The sequence below is a fragment of the Aquarana catesbeiana genome, linkage group LG09, assembly GCF_042186555.1.
Source record: "Aquarana catesbeiana isolate 2022-GZ linkage group LG09, ASM4218655v1, whole genome shotgun sequence".
Lineage (NCBI taxonomy): Eukaryota > Metazoa > Chordata > Amphibia > Anura > Ranidae > Aquarana > Aquarana catesbeiana.
Window position 1 is genome coordinate 249,440,749 of NC_133332.1, and position 21,558 is coordinate 249,462,306.

At 44.2% G+C, this 21,558-nt stretch overlaps 1 protein-coding gene across 3 annotated transcripts in view; it reads left to right on the top strand.

Moving 5' to 3' along the window:
- ECM2 (extracellular matrix protein 2) overlaps positions 1-21,558 on the top strand; it is a 431,439-nt gene that overhangs the window by 238,054 nt on the left and 171,827 nt on the right. For all 3 annotated transcript variants that reach the window (XM_073600147.1, XM_073600145.1, XM_073600146.1), the window contains 3 exons: positions 1,779-1,936; positions 4,068-4,164; positions 7,408-7,459. In XM_073600147.1, the coding sequence (XP_073456248.1) occupies positions 1,779-1,936; positions 4,068-4,164; positions 7,408-7,459 (307 nt within the window). The remainder of the gene's footprint in view (positions 1-1,778; positions 1,937-4,067; positions 4,165-7,407; positions 7,460-21,558) is intronic.

The following is a 21,558-nucleotide window of genomic DNA, read 5'->3' on the forward strand; positions in this document are numbered from 1 at the left end:
CGGAGCCTCTCCAATCTCCAAAAGAGCCTGCCCAGTCTCCAGCCATACCTCTACAATCTCCAAACATACCTGCCCAGTCTCGAGCCTGCCCAATCTCCAACCGAGCCTGCCCAATCTCCAACCGAGCCTGCCCAATCACCAACCGAGCCTGCCCAATCTCCATCAGAGCCCGCCCAGTCTCAAACCATACCTCCCCAGTCTCCAACTGTGCCTTCCCGATCTCCAACCATACCTGCCCAGTCTCCAACCATACCTGCCCAGTCTCCAACCATACCTGCCCAGTCTCCAACCATACCTCCCTAGTCTCCAATCATACCTCCCTAGTCTCCAATCATACCTCCCTAGTCTCCAATCATACCTCCCTAGTCTCCAACCATACCTGCCCAGTCTCCAACCATATCTGCCCGATCTCCAACCATACCTCCGTAGTCTCCAACAATACCTGCCCAGTCTCCAACCAAGCCTTCCCAGTCTTCGACCATACCTGCCCAGTCTCCAACCATGTCTCCCCAGTCTCCAACCAAACCTGCCCAGTCTCCAACCATGCCTGTATTAGTTCTGCCATCTTTGACCACCGCCTGTAGCATGCCTATGGTCTCTGAGCCTATGGGCTCTGACTGTTTTCTGTACCATTACATACATTGAAAAGTATATGCAGCCCTTTGGTAATGTCACAAGAGATCCTTTATCATAGGTTGGCCTCCATTTTCTCTAGAACCAGGTGGCATTTATTAATATGAAATGTATGGGCTTATTATTAAATACGATAAGAGCCGCACAGATCTGCAGATAATACAAGCATAAAAGCCTATACATGAGAATAAATGCATACATATGTTGTAGAAGAACTGTACGCATCTAAACACTGTACGTGTCTAAACGCGAGTACTTTAAGCACATATTTTACACAGGATCTTCTGCTAGCAAGAGCCTGAATTCTGTGCAGAAAATACGCATATGCCAGAGTGAATGAGGCCTAATGCCGCGTACACACGTTTTTTCTCCGTCTGAAAACTCTGACGGTTTTTCCAATGGAGTTCCGCTGAAACGGACTTGCCTACACATGATCACACCAAAGTCCGATCATTTAGAACGTGATGACGTACGACGGGACTAGAAAAAGGAAGTTCAATAGCCAGTAGCTGCCCTTGCGTCGTTTTTGGTCTATCGGAATAGCATACAGACGAACGGTTTTCCCGTTAGGAATTGATCCCGTCGGAAAGATTTAAAACATGTTCTATTTCTAGGTCCGTCAGAATTTTCGAAAGAAAAAGTCCGATGAAGCCCACACATGTTCAGTATATCCGATGGAATGATTCCGTCGGACCTTTTCTGTCGGAAAGTCCGGTCGTGTGTACGCGGCATGAGAAATTCATTCCTGTATCATTAGCTCCATCTAGTGGCCAAAATAGAGGTATAGTTTTCTCATTAAAAGTTATATCTTATTTTGGCCACTAGATGAAGCTGACGATACAAGCATTGTAAAATGATGGTGACATTTCGTTCAGCTTGCACGAATGCTTCCGACATGCTTGCAACAAATGTTTTATAAACAGACCCCCTAGTGATGACATCACTTGGTCTAAAATAGGGAATTTCATAAAAATTGAAATTTGAATAGGATGTTGATGAGAGTGGGGAAAAGGAAGTAGGTTAGGAAAAATGTAAGCGGAGCTTTCAATAAAAAACATTTAGACTTTGATTTGAGTCATGCATGCTTTGTTATGTTCTTGTTGTGACTGTACAGTATAATTTACATCGGAAATTTTCTTATACAGGACATTTTTATCTTGGGTGACTATAATGCTGGCTGTAGTTACGTGAAGAGTGCGCACTGGCCCACAATCCGTCTCCGTCAGGAAGCCAGCCTGCAGTGGCTGATTGGTGATAATGCAGACACCACCGTGAGCACCAACACAAACTGCCCATATGACAGGTGAGAGAGAGGCAATGCCACATGGAAGTGCCTGGAGAACCTAAAGAGAAAAATCTTATAAATATAAATCCGACAATACTGCATTATGGCCTCTAGATGGTGCTGATTATCACAGGAAATAAGTATGCTCCTTTAGCACCATCTAGTGGCCATAATGCGGCATTTTCTGCATTCACACATTCAAATTTAAGAGAACATTAGTTTTTGCCCCGTTCTTAAAGCGGTTGTATACCACAGAACTTTTTATTAATATTTTTTCCCTGCAAGGTAAAGTCATAATGTGTTAGTATGCATTACATTGTGTGAAACTTACCTTAAAACTAAGCTGTTCCAGCGCCGTGATGTCATCGCTGCAGCCGCTTCCATCTTCAACCGTCTTGCTTCTGGGTTCGCAGGCTCCGGCTCTGTAACTGGCCGGAGCCGTGATGATGTCACTCCCGCGCATGGGGCTTGGAAGAAACGGCACCCGTGGCCGTTCCTTCAGAGTGCATGCGCCAGTGATGTCACTCACTGCATGTAATGTAAATATCTCCTAAATGGTCCATGTTTAGAAGATGTTTACACTACCTATAGGTAAGCCTTATTATTGGTTTACCTATAGGTAAAAAGGCAGTAAAGGAAGATTACTTCCCAACCACTCCAGGGTCAAGCCTATTTTTTGACACTTGTTTACAAGTTAAAATCATTTTTTTTGCTAGAAAATTATTTAGAACCCCCAAACAATATATATATATATATATATATATATATATATATATATATATATATATATATTTTTTTTTTTTTTTTCAGACACCCTACAGAGCCTACAATGGAGATCATTGAAATACTTTATGTCACACTGTATTTGCTTTTTGTAGTTTGGAAAAAATACACTTTAAAAAAAATAAGAAAAGAGTGAAGTTAGCCCATTTTTTTCTACATTGTGAAAGATAATGTTATGCCGAGTAAATTGATACCCAACATGTCATGCTTCAAAATTGCGCCCGGTGGTAGGAATGGCGACAAACTTTGGCACTTTAAAATCTCCACAGGCAACATTAAAAAAATTCTACAGGTTACTAGTTTTTAGTAACAGAGGAGGTCTTTTCCTAGAATTATTGCTCTCGCTCTAACGATCGTGGCGATACCTCACATGTGTGGTTTGAACACCGTTTACATATGTGGGCGCGCTTACGTATTCGTTTGCTTCTGCGCGCGAGCACGGAGGGACGGGGTGCTTTAAATGTTTTTGTTTCCTTTTTCTTATTTATTTTACTTTTTATTTTTACACTGTCCCTTTAAAAAAAATATTTGGGTCACTTTTATCCCTTGTAATAGAAAAAAAGCATGACAGGACCTCTTAAATGTGAGATCTGGGGGTCAAAAAGACCAGATCTCATATTTACACTTAAAAGCCAAAAAAAAGAAGTCTTTTTTTTTCCTTTAAAAAAAATTGTCCCTTTAAGAGTCGAGTGGGGGCCATCATGCCCTCACGCGACTTCCTGCCCATCAGGTTAAAAAAAAAATTCCCAGGATTGTTGCTAGTAAATCACGTCTCAAGCTCAGCCAAAGCTTTCAACTACTAGGGGGAAAATACTGCATTGTGGCCACTAGATGGTGCTCACTATCATAGGAAAATAGATATCTTTATTAGCACCATTTAGTGGCCATATTGCAGCATTTTCTGCATTCACACATTCAAAATGCACAGAATATAGCCTGAGAACATTTGGTTTTGCCACAATTGCACATGGTGAATTCAATTGCAATCTCAATAGATGAACATGCAATTTTTTTTTCATCAGAAATACACTTTCTTTTTCTTCCTTGTTTTTTTTTGTCAGGATTGTAGCTAGTGAATGTTGCCTATAGAACTCAGTTGTCCCAAACTAAGCGAAGTCTTTCAACTACCAGGAGTAAAATATATGGCCACTAGATGGTGCTGACTAGCATAGGAAATCAGTATGCTCCTCAGCACCATCTAGTGGCTATAATACGTTCTTTTTTTTTTGCTTTCACACAATCTAAATTGCAAACAATATAGCCTGAGAACATTCAGTTTTGCCCCACTCGCACAGGATAATAGACAAACGGTTATGCAAATGTTTACACCTCTACGTGATATTTTTCTCTCTTATTTTTTTTCCAGGATTGTTGTTGGTGGATCACGTCTACAGGACTCAGTTGTCCCTGGCTCAGCAAAGGCTTTCAACTACCAGGAGGCATACGGACTCACTTATGAGGAGGTGAGAAGACACATAGGTGGATAACCATATTGGTGGACGTGCTATTTTTTTTTCACCAATAGGCTTTCCAGATCACACGGTCAATTTCTTTAATATAATAATAATAAAATATTTACATTTAATCTACGTTAATTGTGTCTATGCAATACCCTGAAATATTTACCCTTTGTCTTGAATACATTGAAAATGTCTTGAAAAGCAGTGCACTTCCTGGTATGTGAGGGTGCCTAGTAGAAATGGGCCGAACACCCCCCCTGTTCGGTTTGCACCAGAAATCCCGAACAGGGGAAAAGTTATGACCCAAATGGCAAACCCATTTAAGTCTATGGGAGCTGAACAGGAAAAATCAAAGGCTTATACGCAAGTAACTGGGCATAAAAGGGGTATGGGGGCCCGGGTACTGCCCTGGGAGATATGTATCAATGCAACTTTAAAAAAAAAAAAAAAAAACAATTTTTTTAGGAGCAGTGATTTTAATGATGCTTAAAGTACAAAGATAAAAATGAAAAATTCCTTATAATACAGGGGGACCTGGGGGGGGTCCCCTTAGTCTGCCTGTAAAGTGCCTCATCTGTAGCATGCATAGAACATGCTGCAGCAAAAATAAATTTTCTAAAGAAAAAAAAAAAAAACAAATCAAATCACATTTAAATTGACTTGCGGTTGCAATTGCTGGCACCCAGCTATTTTTAAAAAAAGAAGAAAAAAACGATGTGGGGCACCCCCAGAATCCATATCAGACCCTTTTCCAAGCATGCAGCCTGGCAGGTCAGGAGAGGGGGGTTGAGGGGGGGTGAGTGAGAGTGCCCCCCGAACCATACCAGGCCACATGACCTCAACATCAGGGGGTGCTTTGGTGGCGGGGGGTCTTCCCTACAACCCTGGGCTGGGTTTGTGGGGGTTTGCAGGCAGGGGGCTTATCGGAATCTGGGCCATTAATTGTCAAAAACTGTCTGTGTTTTTATTACTTTTGGACACTTTTTTGGTGAATGGGTAGGGGTACTATGTACCGCATACTCATTCACATGGAGGGGGGCAGGATCTGGGGGGCTTCCAGATTCCGATAAGCCCCCTGTCTGCAGACCCCCACAACCACAGCCCAGGGCTATGGGGAAGCGACCCTTGTCCCCATCAACATGAGGACAAGGTGCTTTGGGGTAGGGTACTCTGCCCCAATGCATCCACTCCCCATGTTGAGGGCATTTGTCTTAGTATGGTTCAGGAGGGGGGTGCTCACTCGTCCCCCCTCCCCCCCTTTCCTGACCTGCCAGGCTGCAGGCTTGGATAAGGGTCTGGTATGGATTTTAAGGGGAAAACTTTGGGGCCCTTTGGTTCTGGTATGGACAGGGGGGACCCCCACACCATTTTTTTTTTTTTACTTTTTTTTTTTTTTTTACCAGAAAGTCTTTTTTTATTTATTCAGCTGTCAGCGGAAAAGCCCATTGACAGCTGATGACTTATCGGTTGTTAAGGACGCTGCGGCCCTCTTCCTAGCCCCGCTCCTTAACAACGACTTTACATCTTTGCCCAATCAAGGCACAGAATTTACTGTGCATTGCAGGGCGTTCGGTGGAGCGAACACCCGCCGGACACCCTGCAAATTCGCGTGTTGCCCGCCTGGGGCGAACAGCCAATGCTCGGCCCAAACTTACGCTCGGGGAGAAACATTTTACCCAACTCTAGTGCCTAGGCACTCCTGTGCTCACAGCATCATAACTGTGTATCTGCAGTGTGAGTTCTAAGGCCCTGCTGCCTCTGACTGCTAGTTTCAGTAGATCTGGTGATGTCAGTACTGAGCTGCCCATTGTTCTCCTTGCTGGAAGCTATGACATGAGGAAACAAAGCCCTGCCTCTACCAAGATGGCCACCTGCATACATAGGTACAGGGCAGAACAGGGCATAGGAAGTCAGTAATGGTGAAAAGATCAGATGCAGGGAGACCAAAGGCAAGACTTGTGACTAGTCCTTTGTCCTGTGCCTGCCTTTTTTTTGGGCACCGCTTCCAGAGTTCTATCCTTCTTTTAAAGTGTTTTTGTATTTAGGCAATGAGCAGAATCCTATGATGGGAAAGAGTAGTAGACAGTACACATCCACCCTGCGTTTAGCACATTTCCCAAAATGTGATGACTGACGCCTATTCACATTTAGGCTGGGCTTCCTATTCATTTAAACCAGGGGTTTCTAAACTTTCCAAACAAAAAAGGGCCAGTTTATGGTCCTTCAATCTTTAGGGGGGCTGGACTGTAGAATAAGTCCTGGTGTCAATGGGACTAAACAATGCCACATCTTTAGTATTAGGGGGAGAAATAGTACCCCATCATTGGATTTAGTGGAAGTAATGGTGCCCTATTATTGGGATCAGTGGGAGGAATAGTGTCCCATCATTGTTGTCTATGGGAGGAATGGTGCCCCATCATTGGTATCAGTGGGAGGAATAGTGCCCCACCATTGGTATCAGCGGAAGGAATAGTGCCCCATCATTGGTTTCAGTGGGATTAATAGCTCCCCATTGTCAGTGTCACAAACTATGCCCCACAGTTGCTTACAGTGGGGAGAATAATGGCCCAAGGGCCGGATAAAAGCATGCAAAGAGCTGCTGATATAAACAAATCTATATTACCAGAAATAAGGAAGCTAACCCTTCCCCACTGTATTACCATTCCTGGTTCCTCTGATTTCCTATCCCTGGGACAGGAAGAGAGGGGAGGTCCCCCCAAGGAATATGTCACCAGTGGGGCACAGGCATCCCTCTTCAAGTAAAAGAGTTTCTCAAGCCTTTAATCGCAGAAGAACACCTAAAATTATTAATTAGGTCTTCAGGTCTCAGAGAACCCTTACCAAAAAAACAATCCATCAGGGGTCAATGGGAAAAATGCCCTTTGGTGGTCAGCAAGAAAAATACAACCCTTACAGTGGTGGTCAGAATGCCACCCTTACATACGGCTTAAAAGATAATTGGTTCAGGTCCTGGTTTTGCTAAGTGGCATTGGCCTTGGCACCACCAGACGGGAGGTCAATCAGCCACAGCTCAAGGAGCCCCTAGCAACCTCTGAAGGGACCCCGGTTGAAAATGGTTGCAAACATACATATAACATTATCCTTTAAATTGTAAGCTCTCAAAGGTTGGGCTCCGTAACTCTATTGTCTTGAATTGTATTGTACCTGTACTGTCTCTCTTTATTTTGTAAAGCGCTATCTGTTCAATAAGAAGAGCTTACAGAGAATCTGTTTTTCTAACTGCAGACCAAGGCAGCTTCTGATCACTATCCAGTGGAGGTGGAACTACGTAATGACCGTGAGTATTCCAGTGCATTATTTATAGGTTCAATAAAACTGAGCTTTAGGGCCAGATATGCAGCTGGTAAAGTCTGAGGCTGGCTTGCTAATAGAATAATGGTGGAAAGTCCCATTACCACCACCATCATGTTTTAATGCCTTTCCAAGTAGACCTATGGGCAAAATGGCATATTGTATATTATGAAGTCTGTCACTGGTATTAAAGTGGAACTCTAGACACGTCACACCCCACTAGTCTCCCCTACCCACCTCCTGAAGATCTCCAACAACCCCCTTCCCCCCCCATACATAACCTTTTTTTTTTTTTTAAGTCTTCTTTCCAGTCCAGCTTCTTCTGGTGGCATGGAGCGGCCATTCTTCCATGGCTAATTGGCTTTCATGTAAGTCTCTTTTCAGTCCAGGAATAGTGTTCCCCCAGCACCCCCTAGGGGAGGCCATGTAAATGACTGCATGGATCGCAGAACATCAGCAGAGTGTGGATTTGACCCGAAGAAGACCACCGGCGCTGGACCTAGGGGAAGGTCAGGACTGCACTGGAGCGTGGAAGTGGAAAGGGAAGACAGGCACTTCAATACAACAGTCCCCCCTGTAACAAAGTTGTATTACCTGTTGACCCTGCCAGGACATTCATTATTTTTCACTTCCTGTAAAGGTGTGACCTGCAAGAGGTACTTACATATTTTTAATCTGGATGATGCCACAGCGCTCCCTGACACAGAGCTGCAGGATTACAAGATTAAAAATAGTTAAGTACACAGATCTTTTTTTACACAGGTTAGGCAGGATAGATAGGAGGAGGGAGGGGGGAACATTTATAAGAATAGTTATAGTTTGGCTTTTCTTCCACTTAAACGCCGAGCTATCACATTAACACGTCCCTCTTTTTGCTAGGGTTGTGCTCAATCAGCACAGCTATCACTGCCAGCTAACGCTCCTCTATTAATGACTGGGAGCTTTTAGGACCGGTTCCCAATCACGTGATCATTGTGACAGCCATTCACATAAGGGTTAACTTACTAAAACCTGAGTGTGCAAAATCTGGTGCAGATGTGCATTATAGCCAATCAACTTCTAACTTCAGTTTTTTCAATTAAGCTTTGACCAAAAAAAACCCCCAAAAACTGGAAGCTGATTGGTTTGTTATCCAGATAACAGATTTGGCACTCCCTAGTTATAGTAAATCAACCCCAGTGATTACATGATTGAGGAAACCCAGGCATTGGCTTGCCTGATTAGAGACAGAGGCTCTAATAGGCTTCAAAATAGAGTGGGCTCGGACCGCAGAGAGTGCAACCGGAGCCCACCCAGGTGTGTTACAACAGCGAATGAATATTCACCTTTCAAACACTGATCCTCAATCCAGCCAATCAGAAGCGTTTGCGAGACCCGTTTTCCAATGAGAAGACTCCCGATTGGCCGCGGAGGAGGAGGGAGGAAAACGGAAGCCGCCGCCGTGATGACCCGCGAAGAGCAGGAGAACGAGAGGCCGCCGACGCTGCAGGGAAAGCCACCGGTGATGGGGAAAATGCGACCAACCGACCGGGGGGTGGCCTACTTTTTGCTGGCCTTCCAAAAAAATTCCAACGGCCGCCACTGAGCTGTGGGTTAGTGAACTGAGGCTGCAGAGAAAGGCAAGTGGGTTTGAGCTTTGGGGTGCACAACCTAATGCAATAGGCTGAGCACACTTATGGGGATAATGTTGCCTTGGCTTTAGGATCATCTTAAAGTGTCGAAGTAGAAATGGGTTCAAGATGGGTTCTTACCTTTGTTACCCCAATGCATTGTACGGCACCATTCATGTGTTAGAGCATTAGGGTGACATTCATTTTCAAAGCACGCATTGGAGCCAGGGCTGCTTTTCAAAATCATGGGGCCCCGTACAGCCTACCTGACAGGCCCCCCCAAATATCAAAGCAATATTTTTACCAAAAAATACACTACAATCATTATTAGCGAACAGAAAATATCTGCTAAATCTAAAGGATAAAACTGTAAAGCTCTCTGTGCAAATGAGGTCTTGGGGCTCCCTCACATAGGCGCTGTGGCCTGTACGGTGTAAATTGGCTTTTATTTCCTTAGTATGGCTATTGCTGTGTGCAGGCAGCCTATGTTATGCTATGGGAATGCAGCCGCGGGTCCTAATTTGACAGGCGGGCAGATGCAGGTGTACGGCGCCAAACACAGACCGTGTGCATTCGGGGCCACTCACCCACACCTGTCATATTAGTTCATGCAACTGCTTCATCCCCATAGAGTAACAGACGGCCACAAATCGCTCATTCACACTGTAAGGGCCAAAGGACCCATGTGAACAAGCCCTTCATTTTTTTATGTTTTTTTCACAATTAAAAAAAAATAAAAAAATTTACAATAAAAATAAATAAATAATATATGTTTTATTTTACAATTTGATATTTTTATTTATTTATTTCTGTGCTCTGTGCAAAATAACATGTTTGTTATTTAAAAATAAATAAATGACGCTTTATAATGACTTTAACTGCTTCCGATCGCTATATAGCCAAAAGATGGCTACAGTGCAGTGGTCCAGTGGGAAGGCATCCATAGATGGCGTCCCAGAACTCCACTTCCTGCGCGCCCCCCTGGGGCACACATTGTCCGTTGGACATAGCTGATCACAGATTGCAGGAAAGGGCCAATCACCGCGCCCCTTTACAATGTGATCAGCTGTGTCCAATCATAGCTGATCACACATAAACAGACTTGCCGGGTATTGGCATTGCTTTCCTCACACACTGTGTCTGTGTGAGGAAAGGATTTCCGATAACCCTAAAGGCTGTCCGTATATTGTTTATACTGATAATTGGGTGAAATTATCATCAGTGTAGGCCCAATAGTGCTCATCAATGCTGCCTATCAGTGCCCATTAGTGCAGCTTATCAGTGCCGCCTGATCAGTGCCCATTAGTGCAGCTTATCAGTGCCGCCTGATCAGTGCCCATCAGTGCAGCTTCATCGGTGCCCATCAGTGCAGCTTCATCGGTGCCCATCAGTGCAGCTTATCAGTGCCCATCAGTCATAGGTGTGCGCAGCCTATTACATTAGGGTGTGCACCCCAAACGGAAGAGGCTCTGGTGGTGGCAGGCAGTTGATTGGGAGCATATTATGTTACACCCTAAATACAGGTGTAACGTGTTCCTAAAGTTGAACCTAGCCTTTAATATAATGGGGGCATTTGCACTGGCTACTGGAACCCCTAATCACCCACCTGGTGTTGCACCTGGATAATGCTAATGCACATGGGGGGGATTAGGGTGTGCCTAGGCACCCCCGGCACACCCTGTGCGCACGCCTATGCCATCAGTGCAGCTTATCAGTGCCACCTCATCAGTCCCTGTCAGTGTAGCCTCGTCAGTGTCCATCAGTGCAGTTTCGTCAGTTCCCAACAGTGCAGCCTCGTGAGAGCCCATCAGTGCAGCCTCGTCAGTGCCCATCAGTGCAGCCTCGTCAGTTCCCACCAGTGCAGCCTCGTCAGTGCCCATCAGTGCAGCCTCGTCAGTGCCCATCAGTGCAGCCTCGTCAGTGCCCACCAGTGCAGCCTCGTCAGTGCCCATCAGTGCAGCCTCGTCAGTTCCCACCAGTGCAGCCTCGTCAGTTCCCACCAGTGCAGCCTCGTCAGTGCCCATCAGTGCAGCCTCGTCAGTGCCCATCAGTGCAGCCTCGTCAGTGCCCATCAGTGCAGCTTAGTGGTGCCCATCAGTGCAGCTTATCAGTGCCACCTCATCAGTGCCCATCAATGCAGCCTCATGAGCACACATAAGTGAAAAAGAAAAATTACTTATTTGCAAAATTTTTTAACAGAAAATTAGAAGTGGTCATTAAATACTACCAAAAGAAAGCTCTGTCTGTCTCAAAAGAATTATAAATATGTCATATGTGTACAGTGTTGCATGACCGAGCAATTGTCATTCAAAGTGTGAGAGCTTTGAAAGCCGAATATTGGCCTGGGCAGGAAGGGGGTGAAAGTGCCCTTTATTGAAGTAATTAAATGTTTCAAAAAGTCCTTTACGTGAGATGAACTTTTGTACCGGGTGCGCCTCTGTACATCCAAGTGTTAATGCTAGTGACAGACTGCCATTTTTTTTAGATTTTGCCCATAGGTATGCTCTAACAAAAGTAATAGTTTACCGAGCCAGCTACATCGCCAGGGCACATTATAATGTACCAATAGGCATCCACTGTGTTATTTTAACAATATGTAAAAACAGTTTTGTGAATGCTTCATTGAAAAAATGGATAAGGGTCCAATCACACCATGGAACTGCGGTATCGTGCCTCCACGCACATTACATGCTTTGGTGCAATGCGATGTAATTCATTCTGATTGGTACCCCAATGGACCTTGCCAGCTAATGCTGCACCCCCAAAAATGCTGCATTAGCCATTTCTGGTAGTATGCCGCAATGCACATTTGGTGTTTTCTGGCATGGTATAACGCCAACACATGTAGCGTGCATTGCGGTAAAGCGTGTGATAACACGTACGTTACCGTTAAACCATGGTGTATATGGGCCCGAATAGGTATAAAGCATAGTTATTTCTTCAAAACCTTTTAAAAGCAACAATAGCTTATCTTCCCTTCCTCTTTCAGCTTTTTACAGCGGTCAGAAATTTGAAGTCAGCGCTAGTATTGGGATAAGTGGAGGCCTTTCCCTAAATGGTGTCTGTGACTGTCTGGGGGTGGATTTTACATCCTGCGTGGGGCGCTGTGGTGCCAATTCGAGTAGCTATCCCTGTAACTGCAATGCCACGTGTAGCAGCAGCAAAAAGTGTTGTGCTGACTATGCAGCAGTCTGCAAAATTTAATTCAAATACTTTGCGTGAACATGTACTTGTGAAGCTTAAAATTGTTTAGGCCGCCAATAAATCATTCCTATCAAGTATGTTCCCACGAAGCTTTATTTTTCTTGACAAAAATGTAATAAAAAATACTAGGCTAGATTATAAAAACTGCAGAAAATCAATGTGCATGTGCAACAGGAAGCTTTGCGACTTCTTTATATGCCTCCCAAATTTTTTTAAAAATAGAAGCATTACATTAACCCTTTCATGACTAAGCCTATTTTTTTACAAGTTAAAATCCATATTTTTTGCTAGAAAATTACTTAGAACCCCCAAACATTTTATATATATTTTTTAGCAGAGAATCTAGAGAATAAAATGGAGATTGTTGCAATATTTTATATCACACAGAATTTGTGCAGCGGTGTTTTAAACGCAAATTTTTGGAAAAGAGACACTTTCACGAATTTTAAAAAATCCAAACAGTAAAGTTACCCCAATTTTTTTGTATAATGTGAAAGATGATGTTAAGCCAAGTAAATAGATACCAAACATGTCACGCTTTATAATTGCACGAACTCGTGGAATGGCGACAAACTATGGTAGCTATGAATTTCCATAGGCGACACTTTAAATTTTTTTATGGTTACCAGGTTAGAGTTACAGAGGAGGTCTAGGGCTAGAATTATTGCTCTCGCTCTGACGATCACGGCGATACCTCACATGTGTGATTTGAACACCGTTTACATATGCGGGCGCGACTTCCGTATGCGTTTTCTTCGCTGCGCGAGCTCGCGGGGACGGGGGTGCTTTAAAAAAATTTTTTTTCTTAATTTATTTTATTTTATACTTATAAATTGTGTTTAAAAAAAAAATGTTTTTTTTTTTTTACTTTTATTGCTGTCAAAGGAATGTAAACATCCCTTGTGACAGTAATAGGTGGTGACAGGTACTCTTTATGGAGGGATCGGGGGTCCAAAAGACCCCCGATCCCTCCTCTGCACTTCATAGTATTCAGATCACCGAAAACGATGATTCTGAATACTGTGTATTTTTTTTAATTCGGCGCCATTGCCAGCCGAGTAAACGGGAAGTGACATCATGACGTCGCTTCCGCGTTTACATTGAGAAGGCTGGAACGAAGCCACCCACAGCTTCGTTCCAGCCCGCCCACAGCCACCGGAGGCAGCCGATTGGACACTGGGCCTCACGATCGCACGGGAGGCCCGGTAAGAGCGGCGGGAGGCGGCGAGAGGGGGGGGGGCGTCCCCTCCCACGCTCCTCCGGTATAACAGCCGAGCGGCTTTTAGCCGCATCAGTTGTTATATACGGATAGCCGATTGCCCGCTCGAAACAATGGTACCAGGATGATGCCTGCAGCAGCGGGCATCATCCCGGTATAACCCCCGAAAGCCGAGTACGCAGATGTGCGTATGGTCGGCGGGAAGGGGTTAAATAGGGATGTGGTTTAAAACCACTTGCCGACCGCCCCGCGGTCTTTATACAGTGGCTGTTTGAAGGGGAATACCCATAGTTCCCAATTGTCCCTGATTTTGAGGAACTGTCCCTGATTTGGAGCAATGTCCCTCTGTCCCTCTTTCCTCCCCATTTGTCCCTCATTTTGGTCTGATCTTTATAGATGTATATAAAATGCACTATTTATCTTTCAAAAAGTGTCTCCCAGTGCTAAACCTTTCATCCAATTTCCAATTCAATCCAATTTCTATTTTAAAAGCCAATATAAAGGAATAGTAGTGGTAAAAAAAAGCCCTTGTGGGTTTAATTAACTTTTTTTTTTTTTTTGGTTTATTCTCCTTTAAGGGGGTGTGGCAGGAGGCGTGTCTTATGCCTACATACGTTTGATAGTAGGTGTCCCTCATTCCAATCTCAAAATGTTGGGAGGTATGGCATACCGTTGTTATGGCAGCAGCTAGCTGACATAACCCCAGTATTTGCTTCAACAGCGGGCGTCGGCTTTCAGATAAAAGTGGTCTCAGCGGCGGATTCGCCACAAGATCACTTTTATCAGCTGTGGGAGAGGCCCATCCTGGAGCCATCAAGTGGTGGAGATGATAGCGTCCTCCCCCCCTCACAGGATGGATGCTGAGCGAGGGAAAGATGGCCCCCCCCACTCAGCTCCACCCCATTGGATGGCGGAAGCGACGTCAAACATTATTTCCGCCCAATGGTCTTAAAGGGGAATTTTTTTTTTGTAAAAGAAAAAAAAAAGATATTTATTAATTTTTTTATTGCATTTTAGTGTAAATATGAGATCTGAGGTCTTTTTGACCCCAGATCTCACATTAAAGAGGTCCTGTCATGCTTTTTTTCTATTACAAGGGGTGTTTATATTTCTTGTAATAGGAATAAAAGTGACCCTTTTTTTTTTTTTTTTTTTTTTAAAAGACAGTGTAAACATAAAAAATAAAAAGGAAAAATATTTTTAGAAAATTAAAGCACCCTGTCCTGCCGAGCTCACACGCAAAAGCGACACATGTGAGGTGTCGCCGCGATCGTTCGAGCGAGAGCAATAATTCTAGCTCTAGAGCTCCTCTAACTCAAAACTGGTAACCTGTAGAAATTTGTAAACGTCACCTATGGAGATTTTTAAGGGTCAAAGTTTTTCACCATTCCACGAGTGGGCGCAATTTTGAAGCGTGACATGTTGGGTATCAATTTACTCAGCTTAACATCATCTTTCACAATATAAAAACAAATGGGCTAACTTTACTGTTGTTTTAATTCAAAAAAGTGTATCTTTTCCAAAAACATTGCGCTTGTGAGACCACTGCACTAATACGGTGCGACATAAAGTATTGGAATGACCGACATTTTATTCTCTAGGGTGTCTGGAAAAAAAAAAAAATATATATATATAATGTTTGGGGGTCCTAAGTAGGGATGGGCTATCTGTTCGAGTTGAACATGAATTCGACTCAACATTGGCTGTTCGCCCGTTCGCCAAACAGCGAATAATTTGGGGTGTTCGAAAAGCCGCGGAACACCCTTTAAAAGTCTATGGGAGAAATCTAAAGTGCTAATTTTAAAGGTTAATATGCAAGTTATTGTCATAAAAAGTGTTTGGGGACCCGGGTCCTGCCCCAGGGGACTTGTATCAAAAATGTTTTTTCGGGAGCAGTGATTTTAATAGTGCTTAAAGTGAAACAATAAAAGTGAAATATTCCTTTAAATTTTGTACCTGAGGGGTGTCTATAGTATGCCTGTAAAGTAGCGCATGTTTCCCATGTTTATAACAGTCCGAGAGCAAAATGACATTTCTAAAGGAAAAAAAAGTCATTTAAAAGTGCTAGCGCTCCTGCCGGCTATTAATGAATTGTCGGTCCCAACAATACACATAAAAGTCATTGAAAAATAAAAAAAAAATGCATGGGGGTCCCCTAAAATTCCATTACCAGGCCCTTCAGGTCTGGTATGGATATTAACGGGAACTCCACGTCAAAATTAAGAAAAAAAAATGGCGTGGGGTTCCCCCCAAAAATTCATACCAGACCCTTCAGGTCTGGTATGGATTTTAAGGGGAACTCCGCGCCAAAATTAAAAAAAAAAATTACGTGGGGTTCTCCCAAAAATCCACACCAGACCCTTATCCAAGCACGCAACCTGACAGGCCGCAGGAAAAGAGGGGGGACGAGAGAGCGCCCCCCCCTGAACCGTACCAGGCCACATGCCCTTAACATGGGGAGGATGTGCCCATGTTGATGGGGACAAGGGCCTCATCCCCACAACCCTTGCCCGGTGGTTGTGGGGGTCTGCGGGCGGGGGGCTTATCGGAATCTGGAAGCCCCCTTTAACAAAGGGGACACCCAGATCCCGGCCCCCTATGTGAATTGGTAAGGGGTACATTGTACCCCTCAACAACATGTAAGTGTGAGTGCTGGGTTCAACATAATAAAAACAACAATTATAACCCCCCAACCTTATTATTCCTAATAAGGAGCAGGTGTTCAGAAAAATAATAAACTACAAACATGAATGAAAGACTGGGGATAAAATAATGTAATGGGTAATATAAGCAAAACAGGCTATTAACTGCTTAACGTCCATGTAAGCTGAAATATAGTCCATAGCATGTGGAAGCAACTATAGAAGGCAGCCCCGTTTGTGTGGAAGAAGCAATCCTCTGGGTGCTGGAGAAGAAGAACAGAGGCGCCACTCTAAGTGCAGTATTAAAAGCAGATTTAATGAATCTATAAAATTGGTACTCACAAGGGTACATGTAAACAGGCATGTAGGTAAAGAATAAGTGCTGCCGGATGTCCCGGGAGTTGTGTCCGATCAGGTCATAGGATGGCTGTGTTCTCCATACAACAGGCTGCGCTGCTCTGTGTCGATGCTTCCTGCCGCTGGAACGCACAACAGTAACCAGAGGGACGGGATCACTTCCGGGTCCGTGGAGGGGTAGCCTATCCTTGCACGGACCCGGAAGTGATCCCGTCCCTCTGGTTACTGTTGTGCGTTTCAGCGGCAGGAAGCATCGGCACAGAGCAGCGCAGCCTGTCGTATGGAGAACACCGCCATCCTATGACCTGATTGGACACAACTCCCGGGACATCCGGCAGCACTTATTCTTTACCTACATGCCTGTTTACATGTAACCTCGTGAGTACCAATTTTATAGATTCATTAAATCTGCTTTTAATACTGCATTTAGAGTGGCGCCTCTGTTCTTCTTCTCCAGTACATTGTACCCCTACCATTTCACAAAAAAAGTGTAAAAATGTTAAAAAACCACAGGAGACGGCTTGGGACAAGTCCTTTATTAAAAAAATAAAAATAAAAAAGAGATTCCAGTGATGTAATCCAATAAATCCATAGTCCTAGTCCAGCAATGTAATCCAATTCTCAATCTCCAGCGACTTCAGCGAGGAACATGCACAGGATCCTGCCTCCACCGGAGGCACCCAGCCAATGACGCGGCGCTAGCTTGACAGCTCTTATGTAGCTGAGGGCAGGGCCACTCGTCACGTGACCCCGTCCCCCTATGACAAGGGGAAACTCTGGGGGTTTCCCAGTGATGTGTACGGGTGACCCTGCCCCCCTCTGATGCAACAAGAATCCTGCGTTGCATTGGGAGGGCGGGGTCACCCGTACACGTCACAGGGAAACCCCCGGCATTTCCCCTTGTCAGAGGGGGACGGGGTCACGTGACGGGTGACCTCAGCTACATAAGAGCTGTCAAGCTGGCGCCACGTCATTGGCTGGGTGCCTCTGGTGGAGGCAGGATCCTGTGCGTGTTCCTCGCTGGAGATCATCCATCACTGGAGACCGAGAATTGGATTACATCGCTGGAGTAGGAGCATGGATTTATTGGATTACATCGCTGGAATCTCTTTTTTACTTTTTATTTTTAATAAAGGACTTGTACCAAGCCGTCTCCGGTGGTTTTTTAACATTTTGACACTTTCTTTTTGTGAAATGGTAGGGGTACAATGTACCCCTTACCAATTCACATGGGGGGGGCGGGATCTGGGTGTCCCCTTTGTTAAAGGGGGCTTCCAGATTCCGATAAGCCACCCACCCGTAGACCCCCACAACCACCGGGCAAGGGTTGTGAAGATGAGTCCCTTGTCCCCATCAACATGGGGACATCCTCCCCATGTTGAAGGCATGTGGCCTGGTGCGGTTCAGGGGGGGCCCCGCTCTCTCTCGTCCCCCCCTCTTTTCCTGTGGCCTGCCAGGTTGCGTGCTTATATAAGGGTCTGGTGTGGATTTTCGGGGGAACCCCACGACTTTTTTTTTAATTTTGGCGCGGTGTTCCCCCTAAAATCCATACCAGATTCAGGTCTGGTATGGTTTTTTGGGGGAACCCCACGCCATTTTAAAAAAAATTTTGGCGCAGAGTTCCCCTTAATATCTATACCAGACTTGAAGGGCCTGGTAATGGAATTTTGGGGGACCCCTATGCATTTTTTTAATGACTTTCAATGACTTTTATGTGTATTGTTGGGACCGACAATTCATTAATAGCCGGCACTAGCGCTAGCACATTTAAATGACTTTTTTTCCTTTAGAAATGTCATTTTGCTCTCGTACTATTATAAACACGGGAAACATGCGCTACTTTACAGGCATACTATAGACACCCCCCAGGTACGAAATTTAAAGGAATATTTCACTTTTATTGTTTCACTTTAAGCATTATTAAAATCACTGCTCCCGAAAAAACAGCTGTTTTCAAAACTTTTTTTTGCATTGATACATGTCCCCTGGGGCAGGACCCGGGTCCCCAAACACTTTTTATAACAATAACTTGCATATTACCTTTAAAATGAGCACTTTTGATTTTTCATGTTCGTGTCCCATAGACTTTAACGGTGTTCGCGCGTTCAAACTAATTTTTTGCCTGTTCGCATGTTCTGGATGCGATTCAAACAGGGGGGTGTTCGGCCCATCCCTAGCCACAAAGAATGAAGGCAGTTCTGAAGGCAAAAGGGGGTTCAAACTGTTACTAGCAAGGTGTACCTAATAAAGTGGCTGGTGAGTGTATATTCAGGTGTATTAGAACACAAGCTTGAAATGAACGTATCAGCTTCTCAATACAGAGAAGCCATTCTCAACATTTCCAGAGGAACCCTTAAAATTATTTTTAGGTTTCAAGGAACCCCTGCTAAAACTGATTCATTGGGGGCCATTGGGAAAAGTGCTTCTTAAGTTGGTGGTCGTCGGTGGGAAGAATACCCCCCACAGCTCAAAGAATCCTTAGCAACCTCTTGAGGAACCCTAGAGTTCCATGGAACCCCGATTGAGAAAGCTAAAACAGAGCATATAAAACCAGAACACAAACCTGCAATCCTTACAGAGAAACAATAGCTTGCTGTGTAGTCAAAATTCGGCAACAGACAAAGTGTTCACAGTTTGAATGAGCAAGTGTCACGTACCTGGTAAGTAGAGCCCGGAATGCAGGGAACGGCCTCTCGTATACCTCCGACTCGGGAACCCCTGGTAGTAATGACAGGGGCTCAAGAGTGCGAAGGGGCACAAGTGCCTGACTGGAAGGCTGGAGCAGAGAGCTGAATCAGGTAGTCAGCTGGAAGGTGTTCTGTAGTCCGGCAGCAGGATGTAGTCAGCAGGGAGGTGTCTTGTAGTCCAGCAGCAGGATGTAGACAGCAGGGAGGTGTCTTGTAGTCCAGCAGCAGGATGTAGACAGCAGGGAGGTGTCTTGTAGTCCAGCAGCAAGATGTAGACAGCAGGGTACAGGCAAGCCGGGTCGAACACAGGCGGGCAGATCAGGTACAGAAGGTAAATCCAGGAGAGTAGTCAAGTCCAAAAGCTGAGATCAGGGCAGGCAGCAAACGGAGTAGTCAAGAACAGTCCAACAGGTATCAGGCAGCAAATGCAAAGTAACAGGGCAGTAGGGGTCTTCAGGAACGCTGTAGACCGAACAGCAAGGCAGCAGTGGAACAGTCCCCTTTAAATAGCCTCTTTTGGCGCCAAGTGCTGTTACAGGGGGCGCGCACCCGTGCGCCGCTATTGGCGCTATTGCGCATGTGCCCGTGCGCGCTATTGGCGCTATTGCGCGCCGGATGGCGCTTCTATGCACAGGCATTCCTTTAAACTTCAGTTTGCTGGGATATTTGCAAGAGGGCTTTTCCTGACAGCAAGCTGAAGGGCTGTCAGACTACTGCTGCCTCACCACTTGTTCTGACTAGCTTAGTGCCCTTGAAGAGCTACCCTGAGGACCCAATCAGTTTGCACTGGCAGCAAATTTGGAACTTTTTATTATATATAGGAATGTGTTTCTGACATTTAGTAATAGGTTGCATGCTGCCCCTAACTGCCCTGCCACCGCAGGCCTCACGCTTTTACACGATCGGCCGTGCTAACCTCTGGCTGCACCGTACCGGCATTCTAATGCCCCGTACACACAGTCGGATTTTTCAACGGAAAATGTTCGATGGGAGCCTTTTGTCGGAAATTCCGACCGTGTGTAGGCTCCATCAGACAGTTTCCATCGGAATTTCCGTCGCACAAAATTTGAGATCTGGTTCTCAAATTTTCCGACAACAAAATCCGTTTGCGTAAATTCCAACCGTGTGTACACAATTCCAATGCACAAAGTTCCACGCATGCTCGGAATCAAGCAGAAGACCCGCACTGGCTATTGAACTTCATTTTTCTGGGCTCGTCGTACGTGTTGTACGTCCCCGCGTTCTTGACATTCGGAATTTCCGATCAACTTTTTGTGACCGTGTGTATACAAGACAAGTTTGAGCCAACATCCGTTGGAAAAAAAAACATGGATTTTGTTGTTGGAATGTGCGATCGTGTATATGAGGGATTAGACTGCTGTACCATTTACTAGATCCAGAAAACCAAAAGATGCTCTTTTTTAAACATGCAACTCTTAAATGGATGCTCCTCTGGCAAAATACTCTGTACAAAAAAAAAAAAATTGAGATTTTATGCCATGGGAAAAGTTCGACTTTTCTCCTTAATTAAATCAAAGCTTATATTTATTCCCAACATGTTTAATCAACATGTAATTAGATCAGTTAAAGCAATTACAGTAATTAAAAACCACAGCAGCCAAAATGAGTTTAAATTACAGAACTCCAGGCAAACGTTTCAAGGCACCCCGTATTTCAGGTATGTGTTCATGAAAAGGAAAGTGAAATCTCTCTTTTTGTTGAATCTCTTCATATTAAATTAGATAGTAGAGGTAAGCTGAAATTAGACTTGTCCTCAAAGTTTCTGTTCTGTAATTGGATGGCCATGAAGGAGAGGTACAGTATATGATTAGGCTTACAGGAGAGAGAGAGCCTGGTGATGTTTACTAGACATGTGCAATTCTTTTTGCTAAAAAATTTGTTGTTTAAGGAATTCAACAAATTCGTTAATTTGGAAATATCCGAATTAATGAAAACCCGTTTAACTAATTTCTCAGAATATTCGTAAATTTGAACATTGGGAAATTCGCAAATTTGAAAATTCAAAATAATTGCTAATTAACTTACTAATAATAACTTACTATTAAATTATAGGTATTGGAATTTCTTTTCAAATTTGGCTGTTAGTCAACACAAGGAATACGAATTTATCCCAAGTTACGAATTATCCGAAATAACGAATGCCGTATCTAAACGAATTGAACGTAACGTATTAATAATAATAAATAACAATAAAAACTTTTTATTATTATTATTAATTCGTTTAGATGCGGCATTCGTTGTTTCGGAATTATTCATAACTTCAGATAAATTCGTATTCGTTACGTTGACTAACAAATTATAAGCGTTGGAATTTCATTTCAAATTTGGCTGTTAGTCAACGTAAC